The sequence below is a fragment of the Cordyceps fumosorosea genome, assembly GCF_001636725.1.
Source record: "Cordyceps fumosorosea ARSEF 2679 chromosome Unknown scaffold_29, whole genome shotgun sequence".
NCBI lineage: Eukaryota > Fungi > Ascomycota > Sordariomycetes > Hypocreales > Cordycipitaceae > Cordyceps > Cordyceps fumosorosea.
In genome coordinates this window covers 150295-177638 of record NW_017387329.1, presented here as the reverse complement: position 1 = coordinate 177638, position 27344 = coordinate 150295, and the positions used below count along the sequence as shown (strand labels likewise).

At 54.9% G+C, this 27344-nt stretch overlaps 7 protein-coding genes across 7 annotated transcripts; 4 read left to right on the top strand and 3 right to left on the bottom strand.

The window, feature by feature from the left end:
* Positions 1 to 1413: 1413 nt before the first annotated feature.
* ISF_08371 (hypothetical protein) lies at positions 1414 to 3553 on the top strand (the record flags this gene model as incomplete). Its single annotated transcript, XM_018851974.1, has 4 exons — positions 1414 to 1487; positions 1756 to 2293; positions 2357 to 2542; positions 2615 to 3553. The coding sequence occupies 4 exons, from the start codon at positions 1414 to 1416 to the stop codon at positions 3551 to 3553; spliced, it is 1737 nt and encodes a 578-aa protein (XP_018700871.1).
* A 1066-nt stretch (positions 3554 to 4619) lies between these two features.
* ISF_08370 (neutral ceramidase precursor) lies at positions 4620 to 6887 on the top strand (the record flags this gene model as incomplete). Its single annotated transcript, XM_018851973.1, has 1 exon — positions 4620 to 6887. One exon carries the CDS (start codon positions 4620 to 4622, stop codon positions 6885 to 6887), a length of 2268 nt encoding a protein of 755 aa, XP_018700870.1.
* A 965-nt stretch (positions 6888 to 7852) lies between these two features.
* On the top strand, positions 7853 to 10141 carry ISF_08369 (Amino acid transporter, transmembrane; the record flags this gene model as incomplete). The annotated part of the gene is made up of 4 exons (XM_018851972.1): positions 7853 to 8034; positions 8113 to 9245; positions 9309 to 9535; positions 9602 to 10141. 4 exons carry the CDS (start codon positions 7853 to 7855, stop codon positions 10139 to 10141), a joined length of 2082 nt encoding a protein of 693 aa, XP_018700869.1.
* A 484-nt stretch (positions 10142 to 10625) lies between these two features.
* ISF_08368 (Protein kinase-like domain protein) lies at positions 10626 to 12440 on the bottom strand (the record flags this gene model as incomplete). Its single annotated transcript, XM_018851971.1, has 1 exon — positions 10626 to 12440. The coding sequence occupies one exon, from the start codon at positions 12438 to 12440 to the stop codon at positions 10626 to 10628; it is 1815 nt and encodes a 604-aa protein (XP_018700868.1).
* A 7246-nt stretch (positions 12441 to 19686) lies between these two features.
* ISF_08367 (60S ribosomal protein L23) lies at positions 19687 to 20500 on the top strand (the record flags this gene model as incomplete). Its single annotated transcript, XM_018851970.1, has 3 exons — positions 19687 to 19708; positions 19953 to 20331; positions 20413 to 20500. The coding sequence occupies 3 exons, from the start codon at positions 19687 to 19689 to the stop codon at positions 20498 to 20500; spliced, it is 489 nt and encodes a 162-aa protein (XP_018700867.1).
* A 429-nt stretch (positions 20501 to 20929) lies between these two features.
* Positions 20930 to 23579, bottom strand: ISF_08366 (Mg2+ transporter protein, CorA-like protein; the record flags this gene model as incomplete). Its single annotated transcript, XM_018851969.1, has 4 exons — positions 20930 to 21093; positions 21183 to 21303; positions 21806 to 22268; positions 22324 to 23579. The coding sequence occupies 4 exons, from the start codon at positions 23577 to 23579 to the stop codon at positions 20930 to 20932; spliced, it is 2004 nt and encodes a 667-aa protein (XP_018700866.1).
* Positions 23580 to 25102: 1523 nt separating this feature from the next.
* Positions 25103 to 25624, bottom strand: ISF_08365 (Zinc finger, RING/FYVE/PHD-type; the record flags this gene model as incomplete). Its single annotated transcript, XM_018851968.1, has 4 exons — positions 25103 to 25201; positions 25267 to 25337; positions 25401 to 25479; positions 25535 to 25624. 4 exons carry the CDS (start codon positions 25622 to 25624, stop codon positions 25103 to 25105), a joined length of 339 nt encoding a protein of 112 aa, XP_018700865.1.
* Between the last annotated feature and the right edge of the window lie 1720 nt (positions 25625 to 27344).

Here is a 27344-nt window from a genome sequence, read left to right as displayed (position 1 = left end):
AAAAAAAAAAAAAAAAAAGAGTTGTCAAGTGCATATGGTTGTGATGCGATTGGAAAAAATGGCCCCCAGTGGAGGGAGACTACTGGCGGGGCCGCAGAATTTAGGTTTGATAAGATCGTAACACCCATGTGGCTTTCTCGGAACCGGAAGGAAAAACAGCACAGATGATTAAGCAAATAAATCGGAGAGAAAGAGAGAGAAAAGGTGCCCAATAATATGCGTGTTGTAAACTTGGCACGCCTTCGGCTTTGGGCTTGGCAGGATTTCGGGCTTTGGCCGCCGAGATTGCGGGGTTTGCATCACCGCCATGCCATGTCCCTCCTTCACGCGGGCAGATCGCCCCGACGCGATGCCGGGGGCCGGACGCAGACTCGACAGGGGCTGCCGCGGCGGACGCTCCGCCGAGTCCCGCCTGCAGCAGGATTTCCCAAGACTTGGGTGGTTTGCTAGCTTTGCTTTGGGTGTTGGGCGGAGGGCAGGTTCCGGGGAGGCCCGGGCGAGAATGCAAAGCAAGGATTAATTATTGTGTGCATGTAGTTTAAGGTTTGAGGCTAAAAGCTTGTTGGTTGAAGGGAAGCCAGGGAGGAGAGGCTTTCTTTGTTCTTTTATAGATGACCTGGGCTTATTGTTTCAGGAAAAAACGTCAGGAAGGGCTGGCTGGGCTGTAAGCAGCAGTTCGGCAGTTGGGAAGCCCTACTAATTAATGTTATTTGCATGTGCAACGTTGGCGGTACCGAGGGGGCCGGGCCGATTGGTCGTAGCGTAGTTGTCACTTTCCCCTAGGCCAAGGTACTGCTGTAACTTATTCTAACCACGGACGGACTACGAGCAAGGTAACCTGGCAGCCTAGCCGCGCTATCCTCTTCATTTTGGTTCTACGGGCGTTGCTCTGCTCATAATAAAAGACTCCTCTCCTCCTCCCGCCTTTGCTCATCCCATATCATTGACGGATGGGGCAGGGGCACACGATTGGTTCTGTTTCAGGTCCTATATCGATTTTAACACTACCATTCTATTATTACCTTTTTACAGCACTTCAGTTTTGCCCTGTCTCGCGCCCCCCCGTTGCAGGCAAGGTCGATCCAAGCAAGGCCCGGCCCCGTCTTATTAAAACTGCCTTCCTTTCCCTTCCCCCCCCTCTCTCCTTCCATCACCCACTCCCGCTTTAGCCAAGCCCTTACGAACAGATCGAATCATCCATCCATCCATCTCACACTCGTTTCTTTCTGCCGGCCCGTCTCTTAATCTCGTCCCGCCCCCCCATATGCACGACAAGATCTCCAATCTCCGCCCTACGAATCCCTGGTAGCACGGCAGGTCACGTCTCGTCTCGCTAGATACCGCTCGCCCCTGTTTAGGTAGTAGAGTGAGCTAGTGCTAATTCCAAGTACTGGCGGACGCTGTCGGTGAATCATGACACACGTCAAGGCCGGTCAGCGTCGTCGGGCCAAGGCCCCCAAGGTCCGGACCGGCTGCCGAACATGCAAGTAAGTGCTTATCTGCCGCATCTCCGGGCCTTCAGTCCCTCGCTCCGGCACGGGTCCCTGACGTGCCACACCTCTGGGTTCGGTGTCTTGGCTGTCGACACACACGAACCTACCGCAACAGCCGAAGCCATGAATGCCCGCCATGATGAATGCCAGCCTGCAAAACCCGTGCTAACTAGACATTGTTCTTGTCCCGTTTCTATAGAGGTGCGCTCCAACTAGTTCCCATGTCCATGTTTCGTCTTGTTAAAACTAACCTGTGCCCCAGCCCGCCGTGTAAAGTGCGACGAAGCTCAGCCCTCGTCCCCCTCCCCTCCCCTCCCCTCCCTGGATGCCTTCACCATGCATGTAGCATGCCCAATCGCAAGTCTTGTCTGCCTAACCGCCGTCAACGTACAGGTGTAACTACCGGTCGCAAGTGTGATGGCTACGAGCCCCAGCCCGAAACAAAGCCCATCCGATTCGTGACTTTGATGAACGTCACGTATCCTCCAAGCGAGCTACGCTCTTTTCAATATTTTCAAGAAAATACTCTCTCCCAGCTCTTCACATTCATCCAAGAAGATATGTGGACGTCCCACATCATTCAAACGGCAAACATGCACCAGGGCATATGGCATTCTGTCGTTGCATTTTCGTCATTTCATGAAAACTTTTTAAGACATGGCGATGCCGGCCAAGAAAACCATGACCGCTTCGCGCTCAAGCAGTACAACATGTCCATACAGAGCATACTGGGGTCGGAAAGGAACTCGAGCAACGCACACGTACACTTGATCTCGTGCATCCTTTTCATCTGCATCGAGGTATGTTGACCCTTGTTCCAGTGCTAGACTAGGCTAACATGTTGTTTCTTACGTACATGATAGGTTCTTCGCGGCAGAATATTGACAGTACTGCAGCTCCTCATTACGGGATACGCAATATTGAAAGAAGAACGGGCACGTTCTTATAGTCCTTATACTGAATCTAATGGACCATCGAGCCGTGATCGGGACGCGCTCTTTGCGGCTGCTGATATTTTCCTCAGTCGCATCGCGACACAAGCATACTTGGTGAGTGCTCCATCGTACAAAACTACTCTGCGACTCTAAAACAACACAATTGTTCTTCTAACACTCCTACAGCTAGTCAAAGGGATAGATCCAAGCCTCGCCACTATGGTAGCAGAGATTCTAGATTTCGAGCGACTTGCCTGGAAAGAGAGACCAACGTTCCACAACCTCAACCAGGTCCAACATGCACTCAGCACCCTCCGGCTCGAGCTGGAGACGTATAATCAAAGCGGAGTGGGCATGGTGCCTGTCAAGCTCCGATGGTGGCAATCCGCCTTTGACAAGTTCAAGAAGACGTACGCCGAGCAGCTGCTGGCGACCCGCGAGGGCAGGCGAGGCCTGGCGCTGATGGAGCTCCAGGGGCTCTTCGTGAGCGTCGAAACGGCCGTCTTTGACGGACCTCCTGGTGCGGACGAAGACCCGCTCCGTTGGGACGAGCACACGGATGCCTTCCGGGAGATGCTTCGCTACGCCGAATTGGCGACCGAGCAGGAAGAGGAGGACAGCAGCAGTAGCAGCGGCAGCAGCAGCAGCGGTAGTGCGCCACCTCCAGAGAGGCGGCGGCCACCACAGTTCAACATGCACATTGGAGTGGTCCCGGTCCTCTACGGCATCATACACAAGTGTCGGGACCCGGCGATTCGGCGGCGCGCCGTCGCACTCATGTCCGCCGAAGGCGGCTCACAGCGGCGACTCGAGGGCGTCTGGGACAGCAGGGTGGTGCTGGCTGTCGCGCTGCGTGCCATGGCCGTCGAGGAGCGCGGGCGCCCGGGGGGGCCGTCGTCGGCGGCGGAGATTCCGGCGTCGGCGCGGGTACGCCGCATCGCGGTGCTTCCAGCCGCTACCACTTCCACGGCAACGCGCCAGGGCGACGAGTGCGAGTGCGGTACCGGTCCGCCCAAGTCATACGTGGTCGGCTACGAGATTGATAGCAAGTGGGCGTGGGAACACGCTGGGGGTTTTAGCGAAGGGACGCCAGACTCAGCGGAGCGGATAACCGAGTTGGGATAATTTTCTTTCTTCTCAGGCTCTGCCCAGGGTTTCAAGTACTACGTACTTGCTGCTTCATTATTGGTATATATATGATAATTGTACATTGACCAGGGATGGCCTGGAATGGCATGTGCTATGATCTGTTCTCCTCAGATCACTCGGCGACGGAATAATAGTTGGTTGGTAGTGCGTGAGTGTTGGCTACCTGGCGGGAATGCTACCTCGGCGGTCGGTGACGGGAGCACAGTGGTCCGTCCCTGGCATGAATCGTCTTGATCCAATGTTTGCAAAAATCGCTTGATCTGGTACTTACTTGTACTACCAGAGGGAAGTCCCGCCACCTGCCAATTGCAGCAGCCCCTGGCCAAGCCAGAGAGATGAGCCCTATCGCCTCTCGGGCCTCCTGCCAAGTCCCCATTCGTCTTGTATAAAGTTTAGTTGCGCAGAACAGATGGTAAATGACGGAATTGGTCATGTCCTGGGTTAGCAGCTTTCTGCTACACTAAGCTGCCTTGATCGACAGAGAGAGTTGGTGCGAGCCGCATCAAAAGCAGACAGAACTTATTAGGCACCTAGTGTGTATCATCCATCACATTTCCCTTCTCTTTTGTCATTTTCTGCTTGGATCTCTTTAACAGACCGGCTAATGAGACTGTCCGTGCATTGCTTATCAAGGCGCCCATGGGAATGGAGCTAGAAAACCCATTCGCGCCATTCTGCCTTTGGCCCGCCTATTGCGCGAGGACTGTGCGCTCAGTCTACTACCAACAAATTATGCCTCCCGATACGGAACCGTGTCAAAGCCGGCCCGTTCACGATGGGGGCTGGATTTCCACGTTTTTTTCTTCCCGCTCGGATGTGCCCAGCAAGGTTTACGGTTGCGTCTTGCGGATCTACTGGTAAATATGAGAGAGATGATGGGCTCGTCGGTTGTTCGGGGCACGGCTCTCGGGACTGGATAAAGAAGGGCCAGGGCCCATTGCCTTGTCTCGGACTGAACCTCGAGATTATTTTTCACATCTGGGTTTCTCTGCCCTATGCTCTCATATATTTTTCATTATAGTGGCAAAAGAGGTCGGTCACTATGCGGTCCAACAGCCTCTTTAATGCGCTCTGCACGCTGCTCTTAGCACTGCTCTTCGGAAATGCCGCCGCAATCACTCTTCGTACTGCCAACACCACGGGCAGCGGCGATTCTATTGTAGATAATCCTACCTTGAAGGGCAATTCTACTTCCGGTCAAGAGAACAAGACAGCGGCCGACAGCGGCAAATACCTACTTGGCGTCGGCAAGGCCGACATCACCGGTCCCATCGCCGAAGTGGCCCTAACCGGCTACGCCAACCTGCAGCAGATTGGCTCCGGGCTCCGCCAGCGGCTCTTTGCGCGCGCCTTCATCATCGGCGACACGGAGGACCCCAGCGCACGGGTCGTCTACGTCGTCCTCGACGCGCTTGTCGGCGACACCAGCGTGCGCTTCGGCGTCCTCGACGCGCTGTCCAAGCTGGGCGACGACTACACGGCATACGGCCAGGACAACGTGGCGCTGGCCGCGGTCCACAGCCACTCGGCGCCCGGCGGCTGGAACAACTACCTGACGCCGCAGATCCCCGGCCTCGGCTTCAACGACGAGAGCTACGACGCGCTCGTCGCCGGCACCGTGCTGGCCATCCGGCGCGCGCACGAGAGCCTCGCCGAGGGCCGGCTGGACGTGGGCAGCACCGAGATCAAGAACGCGGCGGTCAACCGCTCGCTGTGGGCGTACCTGAACAACCCGCGGGAGGAGCGCGCGCGCTACGCCGACTCGACGGACAAGACGATGACGCTGCTGCGGTTCACGCGCGCGGCGGACGGCAAGGTCACGGGCATCCTCAACTGGTTCCCGACGCACGGCACCTCGCTGTACCGCAACAACACGCACGTCGCGGGCGACAACAAGGCGCTCGCGGCCTGGATGGTCGAGCGGCACGCCGCGGGGCAGGGCGGACGGTACGCGGCCGGCTTCGTCGCGGGCTTCAGCCAGGCCAACCTGGGCGACGCCTCGCCCAACGTCGAGGGCGCGTGGTGCGAGGACGGCTCGGGTGCGCAGTGCCACCTCGAGGATGCGACATGCGCCGACGGCACGGTGCTCAAGTGCCAAGGCCGCGGGCCGCACGCGGGCCTGCCCGACTTTGGCGCGGCGAGCTGCCACGAGATTGCCACGCGGCAGCTCAACGGCGTGCAGCGCATCATGGACGGGGACGCTTGGACGGCGATCCGCGGCCGCGTGCGGTCGTTCCACTTCTTCCACGACATGGCCGGCTGGGAGTTCACGCTGCCCGGTGGCGAGGCGGCGCGGACATGCGCGGCGGCGCTGGGGTACTCGTTCGCGGCGGGCACGACGGACGGCCGCGGCGAGTTTGACTTTGTGCAGGGGAACTCCGGGAAGCCGCACAACCCGTGGTGGAACTTTGTGCAGGACATCGTGAAGAAGCCGTCGCAGGACCAGGTCGCGTGCCACGCGCCCAAGCCCATCTTCCTATCGGCGGGCGAGCTAACGTGGCCGTACGCGTGGGAGCCCAACATCGTGGACATGGCGATGATGCGCATCGGGCAGCTCCTGGTCATCCTGAGCCCGAGCGAGGTGACGACGATGAGCGGTCGGCGGTGGAAGGAGGCCGTGGCCAAGCAGGCCGTCGCGGACCGCATCGTCGGTGAGGAGGGGGACAGCAGCACCCCAATCGTGGTGCTCGGCAGCCCGGTCAACGTGTACGCGCACTACGTGGCGACGCCCGAGGAGTACGAGGTGCAGCGGTACGAGGGCGCGGCGACGCTGTACGGCCGGCACCAGCTGGACGCGTACATCAACCTGACCACCAGCAACGTGCGGTACCTGCGGGACGACAACCCGACGGGGGGGGAGAAGCCAGCGTCGGGCCCGACACCGCCCAACAACGTGCGGAGCGCGCTGCGGCTGCTCCCGCCGCCGCTGTACGATACAACGCCGTGGGGGCGGGCGTTCGGCGACGAGCTGGCGCGGCCGCAGCGCGCTTACACGCGCGGCGAGACGGTCAAGGCGACGTTTCAGGGGGCGAATCCGCGCAACGACCTGCGTCTCGAGGACACGTACGCGGCGGTCGAGCGGCAAAAGGACGGGAAGTGGACGCGGGTGCGGGACGACGCGGACTGGTTCCTGGTGTTTACGTGGCGGAAGACGAGCGCGGTGCTGGGGAGGTCCGAGGTCGACATTGAGTGGGACACGACGGACGTCGAGCCGGGCACGCACAGGATCAGGTACTATGGCGATGCGAAGAACTATGGCGCGGCGAATAAGGGGTTTGTGGGCACGAGCAGTCCGTTTGCCGTGCGGTGAGGCGAAGGTGATGGAGTTGGGGATGGTGGCCAGTGAGTGGGCTGCTTTAACTTTGGCAATTTATAGATATCCTCTTCTTTATGTATAAATTTTAATAGACTATACCTTTATTGCTATTAGATAATGACGTGTACGAGTATATATTCACGGCTAAATATGCAGTAGAAGTTTAGCGCTTTGACTGCCAGTCGCTGTGTACAGTCGTAATATTTTTACTGGACGGTATTCCGCCCACGATTCAGTGGATGATGCTGTCTGCAGCCACTCACTCCAACGCGCCGTGGCTCAACCAGCAAGCAATACACCGCAGCCATTAGGGTAGACCGTAAAAGCAATCGAGAGGCAGAGAGAAGCTTGCGGAAACACAGAAAATCCACGAATAGCCGTCAATGACGGAATGCATGAGAAGAGATGTACGCACGAGACAAGTTACCTATGCACGCGAGCGATTGTCTCAACCGTCATGCATTAATTACCCAGCCACCATAACGACCCCGATCAGCTACGGCAGGGTTCAACTCCAACGCAAATCAGTGGGTTCGTTTTGTCCAGTCCTTGCAAGTTACTTGCTCTAGTTACAGATAAGAAGAGACTTGTGACAGGCGCTGACAACTTGCCATCGCGCATCAAGTTAGTGGCTTCTTTCGGTTAATCAAAAGGTTAGATGGATAGATTGACGAGCGGGGGCGTGCAGAGTCGTACCACGCTGGCATCCCCCTCTTCTCCTCAGACCGCAGACCTCAGACCATTTACCTGCATTTTATTGAGCGAGCTGCCGGTCCAAAAGGGACGGGACGAGATCCTACCATCGCTTTGCGGAGAAACCGTGTCCATGTCTAGAGTCAGCTAGACGATCCCCCTGCCCAAGCGTCGAATCTACCCATAAATCGGGAGCGGGCTCATCGCCATCACCAGACCTCTAGAGACTCCACAGACACACGACCCGGACTGCCAGTCGAAAAGCAATGGCACCGCGGCCGCAAGACTCCAACCTGGCGACATGGGACGAACACGACGGGCGCGCTTCGCCGTCCAGAAGCCTGAGCACGGCAAACCTGGCCGAGGAAGAGGTCATTGACGACAATGCCGACGGCGACTATGCCGATGAGGAATCCGGCCGCTGGATTGCCCAAGCCGATCGGAGGAGGTACGTCGAGCCCTAGGCCAGGAGAGCTTCTCACTCTGCTTGCACAGGCCTTGCTAACTGTTACTCCCGTCGTCCCAGATCGTCCGTCAGTCAGCGCCTCACGGCCATGGCCGACATTGGCGGCGTCAACAGCTTCCGACAGTTTGCGCGCAGCTGGCAGCGCGCCGCCGAGTTTCCCGAAGTGATCCCGCGACGACCGAGCATCGTGTACAATGACGACGCCGAGCCCATCGGGCAAGACGAAACCGGTACGCGCGACGAGGGAGAGGACGGGGCCATCTACTACGGCCGTAGTCCAGTCGCAGCCACGCCCACGACGGGCCTGCTCGCGCAGCATCTCGAGGGAGCGGTTGCGGCGGCTACCGGCCCGCTCGCGCCAGATGCCACGCAGGAAGACTTTCGCACCCGCGAAGGCAAGCTGCTAGATGCGGAGATGGCGGCCGGCGCGCTCCCGACGGCGACCGGTGGTGGTGGCTCGGCCTCGAGCCGGTCGAGCCTCTTCGCGGCGCCGCACCTCTCGTCGCCGTCCGTCATCGGCAGCTACGGCTCCTACCGCAGCAGCTCGCAGTACGGCACCATGGCCTCCGGCACGACGCGGCGCCACCGCCCCCGCGCCTCCATCCGGCCGCGGCGGTCAAGCACCGCGGCCCGCGAGAACGATGTCGACGTCGACGGCCCCGCGTTCGGCGAGGAGAGCCCGATCCTGGTCGTCCGCGAGGTCAAGCAGGGCGACCGGGTCGTCCTCACCGTCGACGGGCAGAGCACGCTGCCGCAGTCGACCTTCAACGCCGTCAACGCCATCATCGGCGTCGGCATGCTCAGCCTGCCGCTCGCGCTGCGCCTCAGCGGCTGGCTGCTCGGCCCGGCCCTGCTGACCGTCACCGCGGCCGTCACCGCCCACACGGCGCGGCTGCTCGCCCGCTGCATGCGTCGCGACCCGGCCCTGGTGACCTACTCGGACCTCGCGTACGTCGCATTCGGCGCGCGCGCGCGCGTGGTCGTCGCGGCGCTCTTCACGCTCGAGCTGCTCGCGGCGTGCGTCGCCCTGGTCATCCTGTTCGCGGACTCGCTGGACCTGCTGCTGCCGGGGGTGCGCGGCGGGCCGGCGGCGTGGAAGTGCGTGTGCGCGGCGCTCGTGCTCGTCCTGAACACGCTGCCGCTGCGCTGGCTGAGCTACACGAGCGTCGTCGGCATCTTTTCGACGTTTTGCAGTACGTAGGGGACGGGACACACCCGAGGAATTTGTGCGCGCCTATGCTAACGAGGATAACTAGTTGTTTGCATCGTCGTCATCGACGGCCTGGTCAAGAAGGAAACGCCGGGCTCGCTCTGGGAGCCCGCCGTCACCCACCTCTGGCCGTCAAACTGGCTCGCGCTGCCCTTGGCCTACGGGTTGATGGCCAGCCCCTGGGGCGCCCACTCCGTGTTCCCCTCCATCTATCGAGACATGCGACATCCCCATAAATGGGACAAGGCCGTGACAATCACCTTTTCATTTTCCGTACGTTACCGCACAGGCATTTGTTTGCCCTCCACTGGCCTGAAAACTACTAACTACTCTCGCCAGTACGTCTTGGACACCTGCCTCGCCGTCGTCGGCATCCTCATGTTCGGGGACGGCATCCGCGACGCCATCACCTCCAACATCCTCCGCACCGAGGGCTTCCCGCCGGGCCTCACCTTCTTCATGTGCGTGTGCATCGGCATCATCCCGCTCACCAAGATCCCCCTCAGCGCGCGCCCGCTCATCACCACCGCCGACGTCATCTTCGGCCTCCACTTCGAGCCGCAGCAGCAGCAGCAGGCCGGGAGCCGCCGCTGGGTGCGTGATGCTCAGCGCGCCAGCGTCCGCGTCGGCGTCGTCCTCGTCCTCCTCGCCATCTCCATCGTCTTTCCCGCTTTTGATTCGGTCTGCGCGTTTCTCGGCGCCGCCCTCTGTACCCTCATCTCCATCGTCCTGCCGATTGCGTTTTATTTAAAGCTCTTCCGGGACGAAATCTCACACGTGGAGCGCATAGTCTCATGGGTTATCATCATTGTCTTCTCCATCTTGGGCTTGATCGGCACGGCTTGCACCTTTTTGCCTAAGAGCATGGTGGATGCCTAGATGAAGCGCTCTCTGATAGATTATGACATATACTCCGAATAGAAATACCATTTTTCTCTTAAGTATTAGCCTTCTATTTTGTCCCACCTAACTGTCAAGCACCTACCTGTAGTACCTGGAGCAACGTCAGATCTGTATTACCTGTCTAGCGATCGGTATTGCAAAGCGACATGACCGAGTAAATTTCTGTACAACTTGCCTAGTTAGGGTTACGCCAAAAAGATTGGTATAAGCCAACCCTGGCTGTCAATTATTCCTAGTATTCAACATCGCACGACTTGCAAGTCAGGTCATTGTTTGAGTGGGTAACCTCTGGTATTTCCTATATATAACGACTATCTAATACACAGAAAGCGGGTCCAAATCTGTCACAATCTTGGACGTCATTGCGAAGCTTGCTGTATACAACGTAGCTTCAACAAGGTCCACCAAGATGTCGGTGATTCCGACCACGATTGACGGTAGGCAGTGTGCCAAAAGGCTCCTACCAACCACCAACCCACTCAATATCCCCGAGATCTGCGCGTCGATCACGACGCCAATTGAGATCTCTACCCTTGGTCACGGGGGAGTCCTTGACTCGGTCCTTAAAGCCGCTCCGGAGCGGCGACTGATCCAAACCACCCATCTCGTTGGCCTTGAACCCAAAGCCCAGAGAACGACGATGTTTCAACGCAGGTGGCTTTTCAATGTCCATGGCAGTACCACCACGACGGCGCTCACCCAACGCAGCCCACTTGTCGAAGTTGTTCCGCTTGGGAGGAGGAGAGTAGCGAGGCACAGTCGGGACAGGCTTGGGGAGGATGGCTTCGTGGAAGAAGAAGCCATCGACCAAGTCGCCATCAACATCACCCTTAATTTGTGTAGCTTCGGGAACTGGCTCAGTATTCTCCTTCTCAGCGTCTTGTACGCTTTCATGGCTCCATGTACGTGAGTTGAGGGCCTTAAGAGCTCCGCGTTGCTGCTCAATCTCTTCCTCTTCATCTTCATCCCACATGTCGCTCCAACTCTTGGACATAGGCTCCCGGTGACCAAAGACGGTTGACATGGAAAGCTGAAGCGGCTTAGCCATGGTAATTGGCAATGAACCAGCAGCCGGCGAGATATTGGGACGCTTCTGGTTGATCGTCAAGGTCTTCATGGTCGGCATGAGATGAGAGTCCATAGTCGAGGACATGGATGGCGTCTGAGGGGCAGCAGAGCACCAGTCGACAGTGTTCTCAGATTTGGAGAAGAGGTCTTCGGTGTAGCTCTCATCATCGGGAATAGCACTCAATTGACGGCTAGCATACTTGGGAGTGGCGTGGAGCGCACGAGTCCAGGGAAAGGCGCCGAATTCGACCTGAGGGCTTTGCAAGGAAGGCGTGCGGAGAGGCTCTCTGTTGGCAGAGGCCACGGTAGCTTTCTCAGCACCACAAAAGTCGTCGAGGGATTCGTCTTCGGTGGTGAATGAAACAACGCGCAATAAAGCGTCTCTCGCGCCGACCAGGGAACGCCTCTTGGGATCCAAATTCATGCATTGCACGATGACTTCGTACGTGTCCTGAGACATGGAAGGAAAGACATCGAACAAGCTCTGCTTGTCCCGGGAGTAGTCAAGGAATAGAGGGTCGGCCTCGGTCGGGGTGGTGAAGGGGTTGCGAGAGAAGAGAATGTTGAGAAGACAGATACCAATGGCCCAAATGTCTGCCTCGGCAGGCGAGTAGCCGGCTCCGGCAGAGTCGAATTGTTCAGGGGCCATGTAGCGATCGCTTCCGACAGTCATCTCGTAAGACCATTTGTCAGTTGTGGCTAGACCAAAGTCACCAAGCTTCATAGCACCATCCTGGGTGAGGAAGATGTTCTCCGGCTTGATGTCTCGGTGGTAAATGCCCTTGGAGTGAATGTATTCGACAGCATCCACTAGCTCTAGCATGAATTGACGAACGTGCTCAGTCTGTAGAGGTCCATGGCCGTTGCGGATCGCCTCATAAAGATCGCCCTGGCCACAGAACTCCAACACGAGAAAGATGTGAGAGTCGGTCTCAAAGGAATGGATGAGGTTGACGATGTTGTCGTGAGGGCTGATAGTTCGGTGAAGAACCAACTCCTCCGAGCGCTCGTCGACGGCAAACTCTTGACAGGCATCGCCTTGGCCGGCTTTCTTGGTCAAACACTTGATCGCAACCGGCTGGTTGGAAGCAAGATCTTGAGCCATGAAGACCATGCCGAAAGAGCCGTGATTGAGCGGTGAGAGGGTTTGGAATCGACCTCCGTCCAACAGGACGCCTCCAACAAACTTATCCCGTAAGCACTCCATGCCTGCAGGATTGAATAATGTAGAAAAAGACGGAGAAGACAATGAACAAGTATGGCAAAATAGATGCAATGACGCACGCAAAATGAAGTGACGGTAGTAGTTGTACAAAAAAGTCGCGGATTGCTTGCAGTAGAATCGCTTGTCGTGAAAATAAATGTGCTGCGCAACGTAGAGGATCGGACGAGCTTTGCTTCAGAGGATCGAAAGGTGTAGAAAGTAGAGTAGCTGAAAAAGTGGAAAGGAATTCGATGAATCGAGGAAGCAAGTAAGAGCTCGAGTTGCAATGTACAGGTAGCGTAAGGGTAGTGTAGAAAGCGACGGTGCACCCGACTGGAAACTGGGTGACTATGATTGTGGTCGTAGCTGAATCAATGGCTCATTTGAAAGAGGAGGGTTTTTGACAATAATAGAACAAAAGAAAAACGTGATCGAAGTGTCGAAGCAGCAACTAGGCAGGTGCCGATGGCAACTTTCGAAGGTTCGAAAAAACCGAAAAGGAAAGAGACAGGTAGACGTTATAATGACATCGAGGGTCGTGTGTATATTTTTGTTGGGCTGGATGAAATGAACGTGGCAGCGATGATGCTGTCGAGAGAGAGGATGACGGCGTGGGACGGAGCCGTCTGAAAATTGAACAGTCGAGTTTCGAGATGAATAGTTGATGGAGAGAGAGAAGCTGGTGAAGGGAGGTAGTGAGCGGCTTTGTCGGGCCAGACGAACTGGAACCTGTCAGAGCTGGGCTCTCCCTGAAGTAGAGCTGTCACCAGGAGGAGAGTGTCGAGGCGGGCACGTGCCGATATGTTGACGTTGGAGCGTTTGGTTGAAAAGCGGCAAACGGGATTAAATCCCAACAGTCAAGAGAGATTGGACGTTTATTTAGCTAGCGTGCCTTGGTCGGATGACTGTTGGTAGGTGAAGCCGAGACCGGCGGATCTTGACGTGGTCGGGGCGAGGCGACGGTATTGCGGGTCGGTCGTCAGCTGGAAATGGCAAGGGAAAAGACGCTCGGAACTGTTCAGCAGGTTCTAGAGGAGAGTGATGCTGGCTGAATGCGTGAGCCTTCTTTCTCTCGACGATAATTGGCAGTGGTAGTCGAGCGGCGAGGTCGAAGCCGTTGGCCTGTTGCTTGCAAAGAGTTGTGGTGGCGGATGTTTGAAAACGGTTGTGGTGGCGTTTAACGTGTGACGCACCGGTGGCGGATCACAGGAGAGGAGAGGAGGTGCAAGCTCAAGGAGAAAGAGGGCCTTCACGACGGAAGTATGGCGAGCCGTGAAAAAGAAAACGGATGAACGAGAAGGAGGAGAGGGCGGGTTGAAGAAGGATGAGGATAAGGTGAAGAAAGGAAAGAAGCAAAGAGCGAGTAAGGGAATGGCGGTGATGAGGATGGACTGGATGGAAGCAAGTGGAACGGGGGGGTCGCTAGTCGAAGCACCTGGCACTGTCGCTGGACGGTGGCTCTGGGGTGGTGGGGGGATTTCGATGGCGCTGCTGCGGCGGATACCAGGCACCTGCTGAGCGATGGCTTGGGAGCACAGTGTCGGGTGCACAGTATCAGGACCGTCTTGGAGAGGGAGGGTGGTCACTGTTGTGGTGGTTAGCGCCGACTAGCCCCGGAGCGGCTAGTGTCACCTACGGTACGTACCAGCTGGTGTTGCGATTACGTGTGGGTGCATTTTCGACGTGGGCCCTACCACGCCTGCCAAGTTGACGTCGTGGGAACTGTACGAGTTCACTGTAGGAGTACTGTGCGTGGACGGAGCGCAACTGCAACCTGCCCAGAACTCCATCTCTGCGCACCGCTGTGGCTGGCACGACTGGGCAGGGCCGTTTCGGTTTACCTGCAGCCTGGCGCTAACTAGTTGCCTCACCCAGGGCTAGCCAAAACCATGTCTTCTCGCACCGTATTGGCTCCGTGTGATCAGCGGCGCATTGCGACCAGCGAATCCTCACAGTGCAGGCACTACCGTGCGAGGTACCAGCCCTTCATTGTTCTACTGACAGTAGCGTGGTACTTGCAGCTTGCGTGTCTCCCGCGCGAGTTTCATTGTACCCGCTAACAACAAACAACTGGGCGGCGGTGTCACCGCCTGCAGCCCTTTGATCTTTGACCTTTGAACAAGAGTGAGCGCCGGCTCCAGCCTCCAGCACACGCAAGCGGGCATTGGCTGTGCTCTCAGCACATCATAACTGCCACACCACGCTAGTGAGCGTACTCGGTTGCCCGGTGGAGAGTGCCCGGCAAAGACGTCGCCCAGCAGTGAAATGACGAGAGGCCAACGTGACCAGTCCGTGCCAAGTCGGGCCAACTCACACAGTATACTTACCCCTTCTGCCCCGCGCTCTGCCCTCGGTCACGCCGCAGGGTACGGCCTTTCGTGGTACCATTTAGATGGCGTAGCACGGAAACATTACTTGTGAACTCGGTCTCGAGGCAGTTTCTCAACAGACTCGCCCTGCAATAGACCGGATGTATCCCTCGCACAGTGACACCCACTGACGCCATCTAGGTCAGCGATCGCGGCCCAGATTGCCTCAAGCGGCCGGCCCAACAAATTATTGAAGGGAGCTGCCACTGTGTTATCTATCTCATGTTCTTTGATGACTCCATGCTCCGATTCGGCCGTCAATGAGTTACTGTGACGTGTTCGTGTCTGATTACTCTCGGGTGCGCCAACAGTTCGCAATCTCTTGTGCAGCACGGGGTAAAGACAAAAAGAAGCCGATGTGTCTCTGTTTCAACCACCCATCAGTCAGGGTCCCTCGTTGGGCCGTCTTCTGGCATGCACTCCCTATCAGCTGCATGTTCTGTTACTATTCAATGGGGATCTCTCGTCAGGCACAGACCCTATTGGCCGACGAGACCAGAGCCACCCTCCTCTACATAACTGCAGGGGTTACCAAACACAAAATAAGCTGCACTGTGCTTGCTGATCTTGTTATCCCTTTGCCCAAGCCGCCAGCGAGTGACTGGTATGATAACACTTGTGCGTTTTTGCTCGTTTCACCGAGCGGGCATTGTTTTCAGTAGTCGTAAGCTCTTCGCCAAGTCATATCGGAACAAAGCTTAAGAAGACGATTGCGTTTCCAAAGCCCAATAGTCATACCCGTTATCTCGTATAGCCTGGTGCTTATTGCAGAAACTTTCAACGCTTTGCAACAAGCCCGCGATTCGCCCTGCGCTACGCAGTACCTTATTATACCATTAATACTAACTCCCGTAGGAGACAATAACAGGTGGATAGTGAGGAGCAATGCACCGTCAATTGAAGTAACTAGTGAGCCAATCTTCTGGCGCAGAGCGCACGGCACTGCGGGGGTGATCTAATAACTACAGACCGTCCAAGGAGATGAAGGGCGGGAGGGCAATAAACTATTGAGATACGTATCTCACGTCCAAATCTACCACTAAACCTGGCGGAAATTAGGTACCTGGCCCTCACACAACCCGGTACTGTTATTATTGGTCTTGGAGCTGCCTTTGCTGCATTGGCATGTGGCGGCTTCTCCCGTGGTAACAACAACAGCTGCTTACTCTTATCTGGCCTTTGTCTATCACTATGAAGTGATTATTCGTGACTGGAATGGTTCGGTCCGAGTTCTTCTCGTTCCTTCTTAGCGCCCGTCCATTCTATCTACCTATGTATACGGAACGCCATTGGTCCTAAAACCAAATTTGTAGGCGCTGGCCGGGGATTTTGATGGTACTCCCAACCTGCTTGCATATGTTATATGTAGACCTGGCAGCTTGCATGGTAGCGGCCCATATTGGTGTTTATCTTGAACTTGGAAGAGGATGGGGGCTTCCGCACTGTGCATACTTCAAGCCGCCTCTCCAGCCACCTCCTTGGTTGGGCCACCATGCACCTGTTGACTTCACGATACGAATACTTCCGTTGGCAACTAAGTTAGAAGTCTTCTTCGGCGTGACACCCCCTCGGCGCCCCCTGTCATGGAAGGAGTGCGGCACGCATCAGACAGAAAAATGACAGGCGATAGAATCCACAGGCGAGACCAGCGTCTCCAGCATCGAATCGGGCAGCCATGCGCTTGACTTCTACACCGCCGTTCAATTCATGCAAGCAGACAGTTAGTTAGATTTGAGAGACCCCCGGGAAATAATCAATATGCATGCGACGAAGTCTGCAACCAGTTGGTAGGCTGACGACTTCTTGATGTGCCGGGCTAGGGCTCTTCAAAGTCCACTGCAACCGCTCACCAAGGTGGAGTGACAGGCCAGATTGGAAAAAAATCATCACTTCACCACTTGGACTCTCCTGCGCCGTGGTTTCGCGACGCGCCCGCTGACCGCCTCGAACATACTTGACCCCCTGGACTTCACACTACTGCACGCATCTGCAGCCAGCTCCCATCCCTAGACCTAATAGGTTCGCTGGCTTCACTGGGCTGGCTCGAGGATCCACGAACTTGCAAGGGGAGTGAGCACGGTCCGGCCGCCTTCCACCGGCTCCAGCACAACGGACGCGGGACTGCAAGGAACGCTCACGATTTCTGCGGAACCAGCCCTCGGGACTTACGAGTTAGGCGAATTACTGCTGCATACGCAAATCTCAATTTTCTCGTCCCTCGAAATTACCTTCTTCACCGATTAGCCACGGCATCCTAGCGGCATAAAGCGCCGAACACACTGCACACCGCTCCGTTGCAGCTTCGGCCGGTCAGCATTCCTGGTATTGCCGCTACATGTTCTAGTCATGCTTGCCGACGTCGATGTGTTGCTCCTTGATATCGGTATGGATGCCCTCATGTCTTGCATGGTTCACTTTTTGCCTGCCCGTGATAGTCTGATACACCGATGCCGTCACGTATCAGCTCGTCCCGCCCATGGCCTGTATCATTTGCTCACGCTACGCTGCAGCCATTGTGTTCTGTCTAGCAGTTACAAAACGCTCGTGCTAATTTAATGATAGAGGGCACTGTTTGTCCGATATCTTTTGTAAAGGATGTCTTGGTGAGTTTGCCTTCATATGCGCGTTCGTTTAGTTCCGGGCAACAGCCGACGTGGCTTGCGCAAACATCTACCGAGTCAAAGGAAGAGGCTGACCATCATAGTTCCCATATGCCCTGCAAGCACTCCCCAAAGTCTTAGATGACCAGTGGGGTAGCTCGACCTTCGCGCCGTATCGTGCAGCCTTCCCGGAGGAGTATCGCAACGATCGTGCTGCTCTGGAGGCACATATCAAGGACCTAGTCCAGCGCGATGTGAAGGCTCCCTATCTAAAGTCGCTTCAGGGCTACTTATGGCGAAGCGGCTATGAGTCCGGGGTACTCAAGGCACCTCTCTTCGATGATGTTCCTGCTTTCATCAAGTCTGCGCATTCTGCTGGCAAGCAAGTCATGATTTACTCTTCCGGCTCAGTCCCAGCGCAAAAACTTTTCTTCGGCCACACAAACGCAACTCCATCTGATATGATGCCCTTTATTGCGGCTTGGTTCGATACCGTGAATGCAGGTCCGAAGACCGAGGCGGAGAGCTACACCAAGATTATGTCAACAGTTCCTGGGACGAATCCCAGGAACTGGCTTTTCTTGAGTGACAATATCAAGGAAGTTGATGCTGCGCGGGCCGCTGGTATGCAGAGCTACCCTGTTATCCGCCCAGGGAATGCGCCTCTGCCCGCGGATCATCCGCTGACCAGCTCGGCTTTAGTTTCGTTTGTTTCACTTTAGCTTGCGGTCTGTAATAAGTCAATGCATGCAGTGTGGTGGCCATAGCCTGCGGTTTTATGTGACGGGGCGACTTGCATAGTGGCATAATCACTCGGATGAAACTAAAAAGTAGAGAATATATAAACAAGACCAGCGCTAAAAATCATTTGGGTATATGGACCGAATCGCTAAGGATGTAGTGTTATGACGAAGTTGTTCCTGGTGCGACCAGGGTTGATTTCTTTCTTTGGGACGCTGGTAATGTCTGCTTTGCCAGTCTTCCTCCACAAACTGTACGCCAACTTTTGCGTCATCTTCATCCGTGACCTTGAATACCCCAACATCTCCATGATTGATTCAAGCCTCGATTCTGTAAAATAACGAGAGTTGTCAAGACAGCTCCGCGGAAGGACCAAGAAAAGACATGGGAATAACTGGTTATTTCCCGTCCCCATGTCGGCGTAGGTAGCGCGTAGGAACTCCAGGGTACGCTTGAGCATTTCACCTCGAAGCGCTGCATCTGGTACAAAGTTCAGAACCAGGCTCAAGGATATGATATCGAACCGATCCGTATCATCACTCGGCACTGGCCTGTCCATGAAATTTTGTTTCAAGATCCCGGGTTCTTGGCTGTTGAGGTCAATATGCACCGACTCGAACAAGCCGCCCAAGGAGCAAGCGTTCCGAGTACTCAGTGAGCCGACTTCCAGTAATCGTAATTTCTGACCCGAGACCTTCAACTCATTCACAGGAAGCCACTCAAGTAAAAGCTTGGAAGTGTCCCCGCCACGCTCCGTACTTTGCCCCTGCAGACTGGCCTGCTGGTACAATGAGATACCGCCCAGGCACTCGATTTCCGCAGTAATAGCATCTTCGACGGTTTTGTCCCCCCTAGAAGCTGCTTGGCGCCTTTGTTTGTCGAGCTGATGGTGCTTGTTGATGAGTGTCCGGCTGGCCTTTCGCGACATGGTGGCAGGGGGCCGAGTGAGAGGCGGGCGGCCTGCCTTGAGGCTCTTGAGGGGCTTCTTCTTGGCCACCATGGTAGTAGAAGCGGCGCAAATATGCACACACGTTTAAAAGAAACCCTCAACTACACAGGAGCGTATATTAGCCCGCGTCTGTGAGTTTGACGGCTCGCCTGCAGTGAGAAAATGTACCTTTGCAATGATAAGATCAAAAGGGCCACCAACGGTTTCAAAGGCGGCAATTTGTAACTCGCAAGAACACTCATGAATATTTCATGTTCATCTTATGTGCAGCGTAGTATTCAAGTAAACGTTGATTTAGTCATGTAAGTCTGAACTTTTCAAGGCATCGCCAAACGAGCGATCTCACCCAGGAGAGTGGGTACATAGATCGTTTTGTACTTTATATGCAAGACAATGTACATCTAGCATGTCACGTGAGGTTCTATCGATAAGCCCGCTTCAGCCAATAGGAGCGAGAAAATCCTGTCGCACACTGCAACCCTAAAAGAAATTCGCCCACATCGACAAAATTTATTGCTAATTCTCTTTTTCACTCCGACCCACGACGTTCAACTAACCACAACAGCAAACATCCGCTGCAAATCAACACAATGGCCGTCGGTAACAAGAAAGGTACGGGATGAAACAATCTGCAAAGACACTGCGATACACTGCGATACGCTGCGAATCGAACCAGAGAAGGATATTCTCGCGGATTGCGAACCGATGCTATATCGAAGCGAGGAGTAGAACAATTTGACGATGGCCAACGGCACGACCTCAGTTGACTTGGAGCCAGGTCGCTTGGCACTGTCATGTTGTCTCCAACCTCCGCATCAATGCAGTAGCAGACTTTGCGAGTTCTGAACAAAAACAGAGCGATTGCTGATGCGGTTTTCTCATGTAGCTGCCCCCAAGGGCTCCAAGCAGGCCAACGCCGCCGCCAAGGCCGCGCTCAAGGGAACGCACTCCCAGAAGCAGCGCAAGGTCCGCCTGAGCACCACCTTCCACCAGCCCAAGACGCTGTCGCTCGCCCGCAACCCCAAGTTCCCCCGCAAGTCGATCCCTCACCTGCCGCGCCTCGACGAGCACAAGATCGTCAAGCACCCGCTCAACACCGAGAGCGCCATGAAGAAGATGGAGGAGAACAACACCCTCGTCTTCATTGTCGACATCAAGGCGAACAAGGCCCAGATCAAGGGCGCCCTCAAGAAGCTCTACGACATTGACACCGTCAAGATCAACACCCTGATCCGGTATGATTTTCCCTTTGCAGATACGACGGCCCGGTGTCCGGATTTTGGTCGCAACTGGATACACTAACACAATGTTTACAGCCCCGACGGAACCAAGAAGGCCTATGCCCGTCTTACTCCTGATGTCGATGCTCTCGACATTGCTGCCAACAAGCTCTCCCTTGTTTAAGCGACTGGCTGTAGCAGCGGTGGAAAACTGGTTTTGTTTACGATTTGGTTTGGTCTGAAATGCATACATGGGGCATCCGGAAAAATAGGCGCATAAAGAGCTTTGTCTATAGCTACGGTTCAAATGATTATATCCAAAAACAAGCCAGCTCTGACTTGGCCATGACCTTGCCAGTCGCGGTGTCTCCGCTATGCCATGTGAATGTTATGTGGCACTATATGTTCTGTAATAGAGCAATTGGGCATTCGACGTTTAGCGTTAACGTTGTTGTTCTGTCACTTAAGACGGTCGACCCCGATGTCCTAGTATACAAAGTATGTGTGTGAAATTTGGGTGGCAGGCGCCGCGCCGCGCACCGCGCTCCCCTCTCCCCCGAATGTTGGCACGGTATCTCCTGGCGCTACTCGAGGCGCATTCTTGGCCTATGAATTAAGAGCGCATGTTGTTCAGATGTTTGATCGTGAGTTGGTTGAGATCCAGGAATCGGTCGACGCAGTTGGCGAGGCATGTCTCTTCCGACCTGTCGAGCTTCGAGTCTTTGATACTGCTGGTCACACACTTCTTCCAACATGTCTGTGTCAGCTTGTGCGTCTCTGCATATGAAAACATCGTGTCAGCAATTGTAATCTCATGTGCCGAGAGTATTGGCCGTCGTAAAAGTGGCCACACGAGGCCAGCGTACCAGACTGGATTGAGGAGCGTTGTTGCTCGTTTGCCAGAAATTTCTGCAGCTCGGCCTTGTCGCCGTCGTTGAGACGGGAAAGGGAAGAAGACTCGAAATTCTCCATTGCTCTCGTGAGATTCTGTGCGCTGTCTGAATGTGAATGTAGTTTCTTAGAGAATTGATTTGCGTCGGCAAGAATTGGCCCGGCTCTACTGCTCTGGTTGTCTAGGCTGCTCAAGTTTTTCTCGTTACCATAGATCGTCCAGAGAACGAATGAGCGCTCGCTCTCAGACCCACAGCCTTGACATCGCAACCATCTGCTCACTTCGGACTGGAGATAGCCATTATGCCAGCAAACAATTAGGAAACGAACGCTTTCTGAAAATTCTATTGGTCTATAGCCGTCTTTATACGAATGCCCTGAACATGCCCAAAAACGGCAGAAATACAGTTCAACAGAGAGACTTCACACAATTCCCCAACATGCAGAGGAAACAGTACCGCCCAAAACAAAACGACTAAATGTATCGCTTCCAACGAGCCCACCCCAGAATAAGCGAGCAAAGAACAATCATGAAGCTTAGAATACCAAAGAAGGGGGCGAGTGAATCTACCCTGTCGTTCTGGAAAGGTACCCTTACGTTCATACCGAACATGCCACTCACGAGATTAAGCGGTACTAGAACAGACGCAAGGAAGGTGATCTTGCTCAGGACGCGGTTCGTGTCAGTGCCTTGAGAGATGTTGTTGATCGACAAGGTGGCAAGGTAGTTGCTGTGCGCGCGAGAAAGCAGCTTTTCGCAGTGACCCAAGTTGTTTGCCATGGTCACAACGTGATCCTGAATGTCACCAAGATACATGCCGATGTCCATATGGGGAGTGACTTGATAGTTCTCGTTGCATCGCTTGGTGAAACCGCGAAGGACATCCGCTTTGCCACCCAGGAGGCGCAACAGGGCCATGCAGTTCTTGCGTACGCGTCCGATTGAGCGAAGGAACGTGTTTGAGTCGTCATGCCTCATAACGAAGACTTCATCCTCGATAGCATCCGCTTCAGTCTCAATTTGATTGATAACCGGGGCAAAACAGTCGACGATATCATCACTATTAGAGTAAAATGTCAGTGTGCTACATGTACGTACACAGAGATCAAGCTTACATCAATGCGTAACAAATCCAGTCACTGCTGAGGGCCACGTAGTCTTTGAGCGCGGTGATTCGTCGTCGGACATGCGATGCATGTGAGTTGGGTGCGAAACTGAAGCTCAGAGTACCCTCTCGAAAAACCAGAGTGTAGATGTTGAAAGGCTCGTACTCGATCCCATCTTGCTCCTCCACCATGTTGAAGGATCGGAAACAGGCAAAGTAGTAGGAGGGGAACAGTTCGATTTTCTCTCGGGCTTCCTGAGTGACGATATCTTCAATAGTAAGAGGATGGACCCCAAAAGCTTTGCAGATGCTCAAAACCTCTTCCTTGGTCGCACGATTGATATTAAGCCACCAGACACCGTCGCTTTCATCTTTTGGGAGCTCGAAAAGCCCACGAATATCTTCGCCAGGGAGGACCAGATCACCGAATTCAGCAGCATGGATTGTGGATTCCCATGCCGAAGAGAAAAAACTGAAACGGTTGTTCTCGAAGGCATACTGCGGGCCTTTGGTCGCAGGTGCGGCCTCCGCGGCAGATTTTTCCGGTGCTGAGGAGGATCCATCTGATGGCATATCAATAATGTCCCCATCAGACGTGGCAAGCTGAACTTTCTGGTGCGCTTCCGTACGAAGATCATTAAAAGCAGACGTAACAGAGGCCTTGCGGTTGGCTTCATGGGAAAGGCGCTCCAATTCGATGAACTCCTCGAGATAGTCAAAGTCGATTCGAAGCTGATGTTGCCGATGGTGACCGCCCTCTGGCAGGCACCCGTTGTCCTCGACAGCGTTGTTGGTTCCGAGGCTGATAGCATCGGCTTCAACGGCTCGAGACCTGCTGCGGTGGCTTCGGCGACTGGATACCGAAAGAGCCCGCCCAAGCCCAAGCATTTCCTCATAATCTGCTTTAGGGTCCGAGAATGACATTTCTCGTTCCCTTCGCCTGGCCTGAGCGAATGCCTTGACGGAGTTCGGAGGAGACGGGGAGCGGCTTTCGCTGGACTCAGCGGTTAGGCGTCGTCCGTGACGATTTCCTGCCATGAGGTCGGCGCCGTCCTCGTCAATGACTGCTTCCTCAAAGTCGCGAACAACAATGGTCGGCGGAGCCGGCTCCGGTTCAGCCTGTCGAGATCCATAGAGGCTGTCAAATGTGCCTCGGCGAGGTCGCTCCACTCTCTGAGTAGAGATTGAGGGCTGACGGTGGTCATCCAGCTCGGGCACCGGCGCCTCGAATCCCGTATTGGGGGTCGTGCTCTCGTTGTCGGACATTTTGAACGGCGATCGTTGAATTGCGGCCTTGGTGGATGTGAACGGCGGGCTTTTGCGATTCGATTGTGCGATTGCTGCTGGATCTGCTTAACAGAGGGGGCGCATGCTTCAGGAAACAATGATGTAGAGGTAGTGTCAGTAGACAACTACTGACGCCCGGCGCGGGTTACCGCGCCGAGCAAAAGCGTCGATCAAAACTTGAAATTCGTCGCGAGCAACAAAGTCGCGCTTTTCTGTGGCAGAATAGCGGAATGTCGGTGACAGCGTACAGGAAAGCGTCAAGTCGGAGTCAATAGGGCTAGTAGGCCTAGTTAAGGCGGTCGCTTGTTGACTCCGCTGTAGATCCAGCACCCTGGACCGAGGAGGATTGACAACAAAGAGGGGGTGAGTTGAGCCAACTTGATGACTTGAAAGGGTCTCGAGGGTATTCTCGTAGATTTTGGCAGTGGAATAGTGAATGACTGAGCTACCGCGAGTCACCTCATCCGATGATGACGGCAAAAAAAACTTTTCCGGTCTGACGGAGAGATTGAGACGAGGGTTGTCTGCGAGTCACTACTACCAGTAGACGTAGTAGAATTTCGCTATAGAGGTCAAGAAGAAAATCGCTTAGAAGTAGTTGCAAGAGTGACGCAGTGAGTAGAATGTCGAGAGGTGAGACCTGACGTAGAATGTTTTAAGAGGACGAAAATTTGTCTTTGGTGACTGGTAAAAGAAGAAGGGCCCAATTAAGTTGCGCATAAAAGTGCAGTCAGCTAGTCGCCGCCACTCACCGAACGCAATTGGGTGGCCTGTGCGCTGGACATCGACTCGCGCTAAGGTCATCCACCAAGCAGCCACTCAAAACATACCTACCTGTCCTTTGACCAGCTCCAACAGTCGCAAACAGCGTGGTGCTTCACGACGGATTCTACCTTCGACAACCCCGATACTGATTGCGCATTTATAGCCCACCAATGGCCGACCAAATACTAGACCAAATCCGCGATGTGGTCGACGGACAGATAGTGCGACGCCAACCCCATGACTGACGCGCAACTCAGTCTCAGTGAAGCGCTCGGCTGCTAACCGGGCATACAGGACTTCGATGGCCAGAGACGTGTGGAATTTTTGGCTACAGTACTTTTGTCTGCATCTGCGGTAAGGCATGGGCGCGACACAGATCCGGTTTTCAGGTTACTGACGCAGCATCCTCTAGCTAATCGCATTCAACGTCGGATATACCCTCCAAGATATCCAAAAAGCCATATATATTGCCCTGGGGGGGACGGCACTCACATTCCTCGTTACAGTTCCTCCATGGCCTTTCTACAACAAGAACCCTGTCAAATGGCTGCCAGCCGGAGCCGGGATGAAAAATGCTTACGGTCAAATGACATTGTAATGCAAAGAAGACATGGGATGAAGCGCGTCTACCTAATAAATACATACTGGCAATCCCTTCCTTTGGCATGATATTTTTCGTTATTTTGTGCTCGTCTAGCTCTATGCTTGCGTGACCGGCCCATATGCACCCACTCCGACTATCGACCGTACTTTTGAAACTCCCAGTCCCTATTATCCAGTGGGCATACCGATCTAGCTTTGAGCCATCGTGAAATGCAGTGGAAGTGGAAGGCATGCTGGAGAAGATAACGTTAGCGACGCATTTATGGATATACTACTTCGAGTGCCAAGTATAACTCACGTTACAGATGCCCCAGGCGACGGTGCACTCCTCACTCGTCGCGGATGCTTGATTCGCTTGACACTCAATGCCTGTTGCATAGTATAGTCAGAGACCAGAACACTAAGATTAAGGAAGGTCGATGCTGAACATACAGAGGTCCATGATATGGTTTCGGCAAATGGCACAATTGTCAACGACAATATCCCAAGCCCAGAGTGCGACGGCGTTCCACTGCGGTGGTCAGTATGACGTTTTTTCCTCCTCGCGCGGCTGTTTGAGATCGAACCTTCTTGACCTCAAACTTCTTCTTCTCGGCACTTTTGCCATTAGCAGCATCAGCACCTTTCGGAGCGTCGCTCATGTCAACGTCCGCCATGCCTGGTTGTTCTGCGCCCGTGAAATTTGGTCGGCCGTGTTTCGCAAGATAGAGACAAGAGAGGATATCTGTTATATGAGGTTAGGAGAAAGATATGCGAGGAGATCGAAGCCGCAGAGTGAGGTTTTGCACGTTCTGCGTTTACGATGCTGGCACCATACGGAATTCAAACCAGCCCGCTCGGCGCCGGCACCTTGATGGGGAAACAAACAGTAACGCTGGATGATGGCGCTCTATTGGGGGAGATTTAAAGTGTACATACTATAGAAAAATAGTGGTTATCGCAAATGCCGGTTCGATGGTTTTTGTGGTGGTGTTAGAAATGTCTGTCTGTCGAGGCACGAGGAACGAAATGTTGCTCTGTTGGCAGGCAGCTCTGTACCAAAACCGGACAGTAACGCGGTTGGAGGCGGGCTGCGGGGTTCGTGCGGATCTTGAAGTAGCGTCTACTGGTAACCAACAATGAGTATCAGCGAAAGATTGGGTACCAAGTACCCACTATCGATAAGTGACTGATATGTATGTACCGGGGCAACCCGCCACCCTTGATCTGCGTCACATCGCCAACAGCCTGATGGGGTCTGTTTGCCCTCCAGGACCGCCAACCCCTTCGCTTCACTTAACTTTCCGCCATGAAATGCACCTGCTCTTTCACCGTGAATTATTCTTTTGCCTTTGAAGCCGCATCGCAGTCCACCAGGGCAACATTTGCCCATCAATAATCCAACACAACCTATCGAGAATCGCGAAATCGCGCCAAGTTGCTTCGGGCCTACTCACAGTCTGCCATGAGTGACGCACCCCCCCAGCCGAGAACGACTCCAGGTCGCCACCGCCAACGGCGCCATGGGAAAAAGGCGGCTCAAAAAGCTTATGCGTCGGAAAATGATGTCGGATCTTTCGAAGCTAGCCACTACGAACGAGCTCCGCATACCCCAAACAAAGCTCTCTCTGGATCGCCTGCACCGGGGAGTCAGTCCTCAGTTCAGGCAAATTCGAAGCAACGAAATAGGAACAGAGGATCGAAAGGAAAAGTATCGCAGATTTCACCAGATGCGCAACAAGAACGAGCCACGCCGACCGGGCGAAGGGCCTCAGTGAAGTCTGGCATTCCCACGGCAGCTTTCGCTGGAGCTACTTTTCATGCGTCTCCTGCCCCGTCGGCGCTCCCCATCCCGAGTTTCCTCTCCAAGTCCTCGAGCGAATCACCGGCTGGCCATATCCGTCATCCCAGCGACCCTCGATACTCGCCACCGGCTACAGACACCGAAGCACCAGCACTATACTCGACCTCTGTTCCGCGAGCCCATGAGTCACCTTTAGATTTCATGTTTCGCGCTCACAGGCAGGAGAAAGAGAGGCAACTTGCCTCGCCCCGTCATGACGGCCCAGGCTCGCCTTCCATCTTTGGCGGCGGTCCGCAGAGATCGCCTCAGGCGATCGTGCCGCAGACGGCGCCTGCAAGCATTCGATACCAGACGGGCGGCATTGGCCGGTCCGAGCTGGACGGCACCCCGAGCCGCGAAATAGGGCCCGCGTTCTCGACGCCGTATCACGAACGAATTCAGGCTGCCCGCGCCGTGCGATGTGATGCACCTCCAGTGCCTTCTTACCCTGCTACCGCTACGAATAGTTCATCTACGGATGATGCTACTGCTGCGCTGAAGAAGTTTTTATTTGGTGGAGGCCAGTCGACGGCCAAACCACCGCTTTCTTCGGC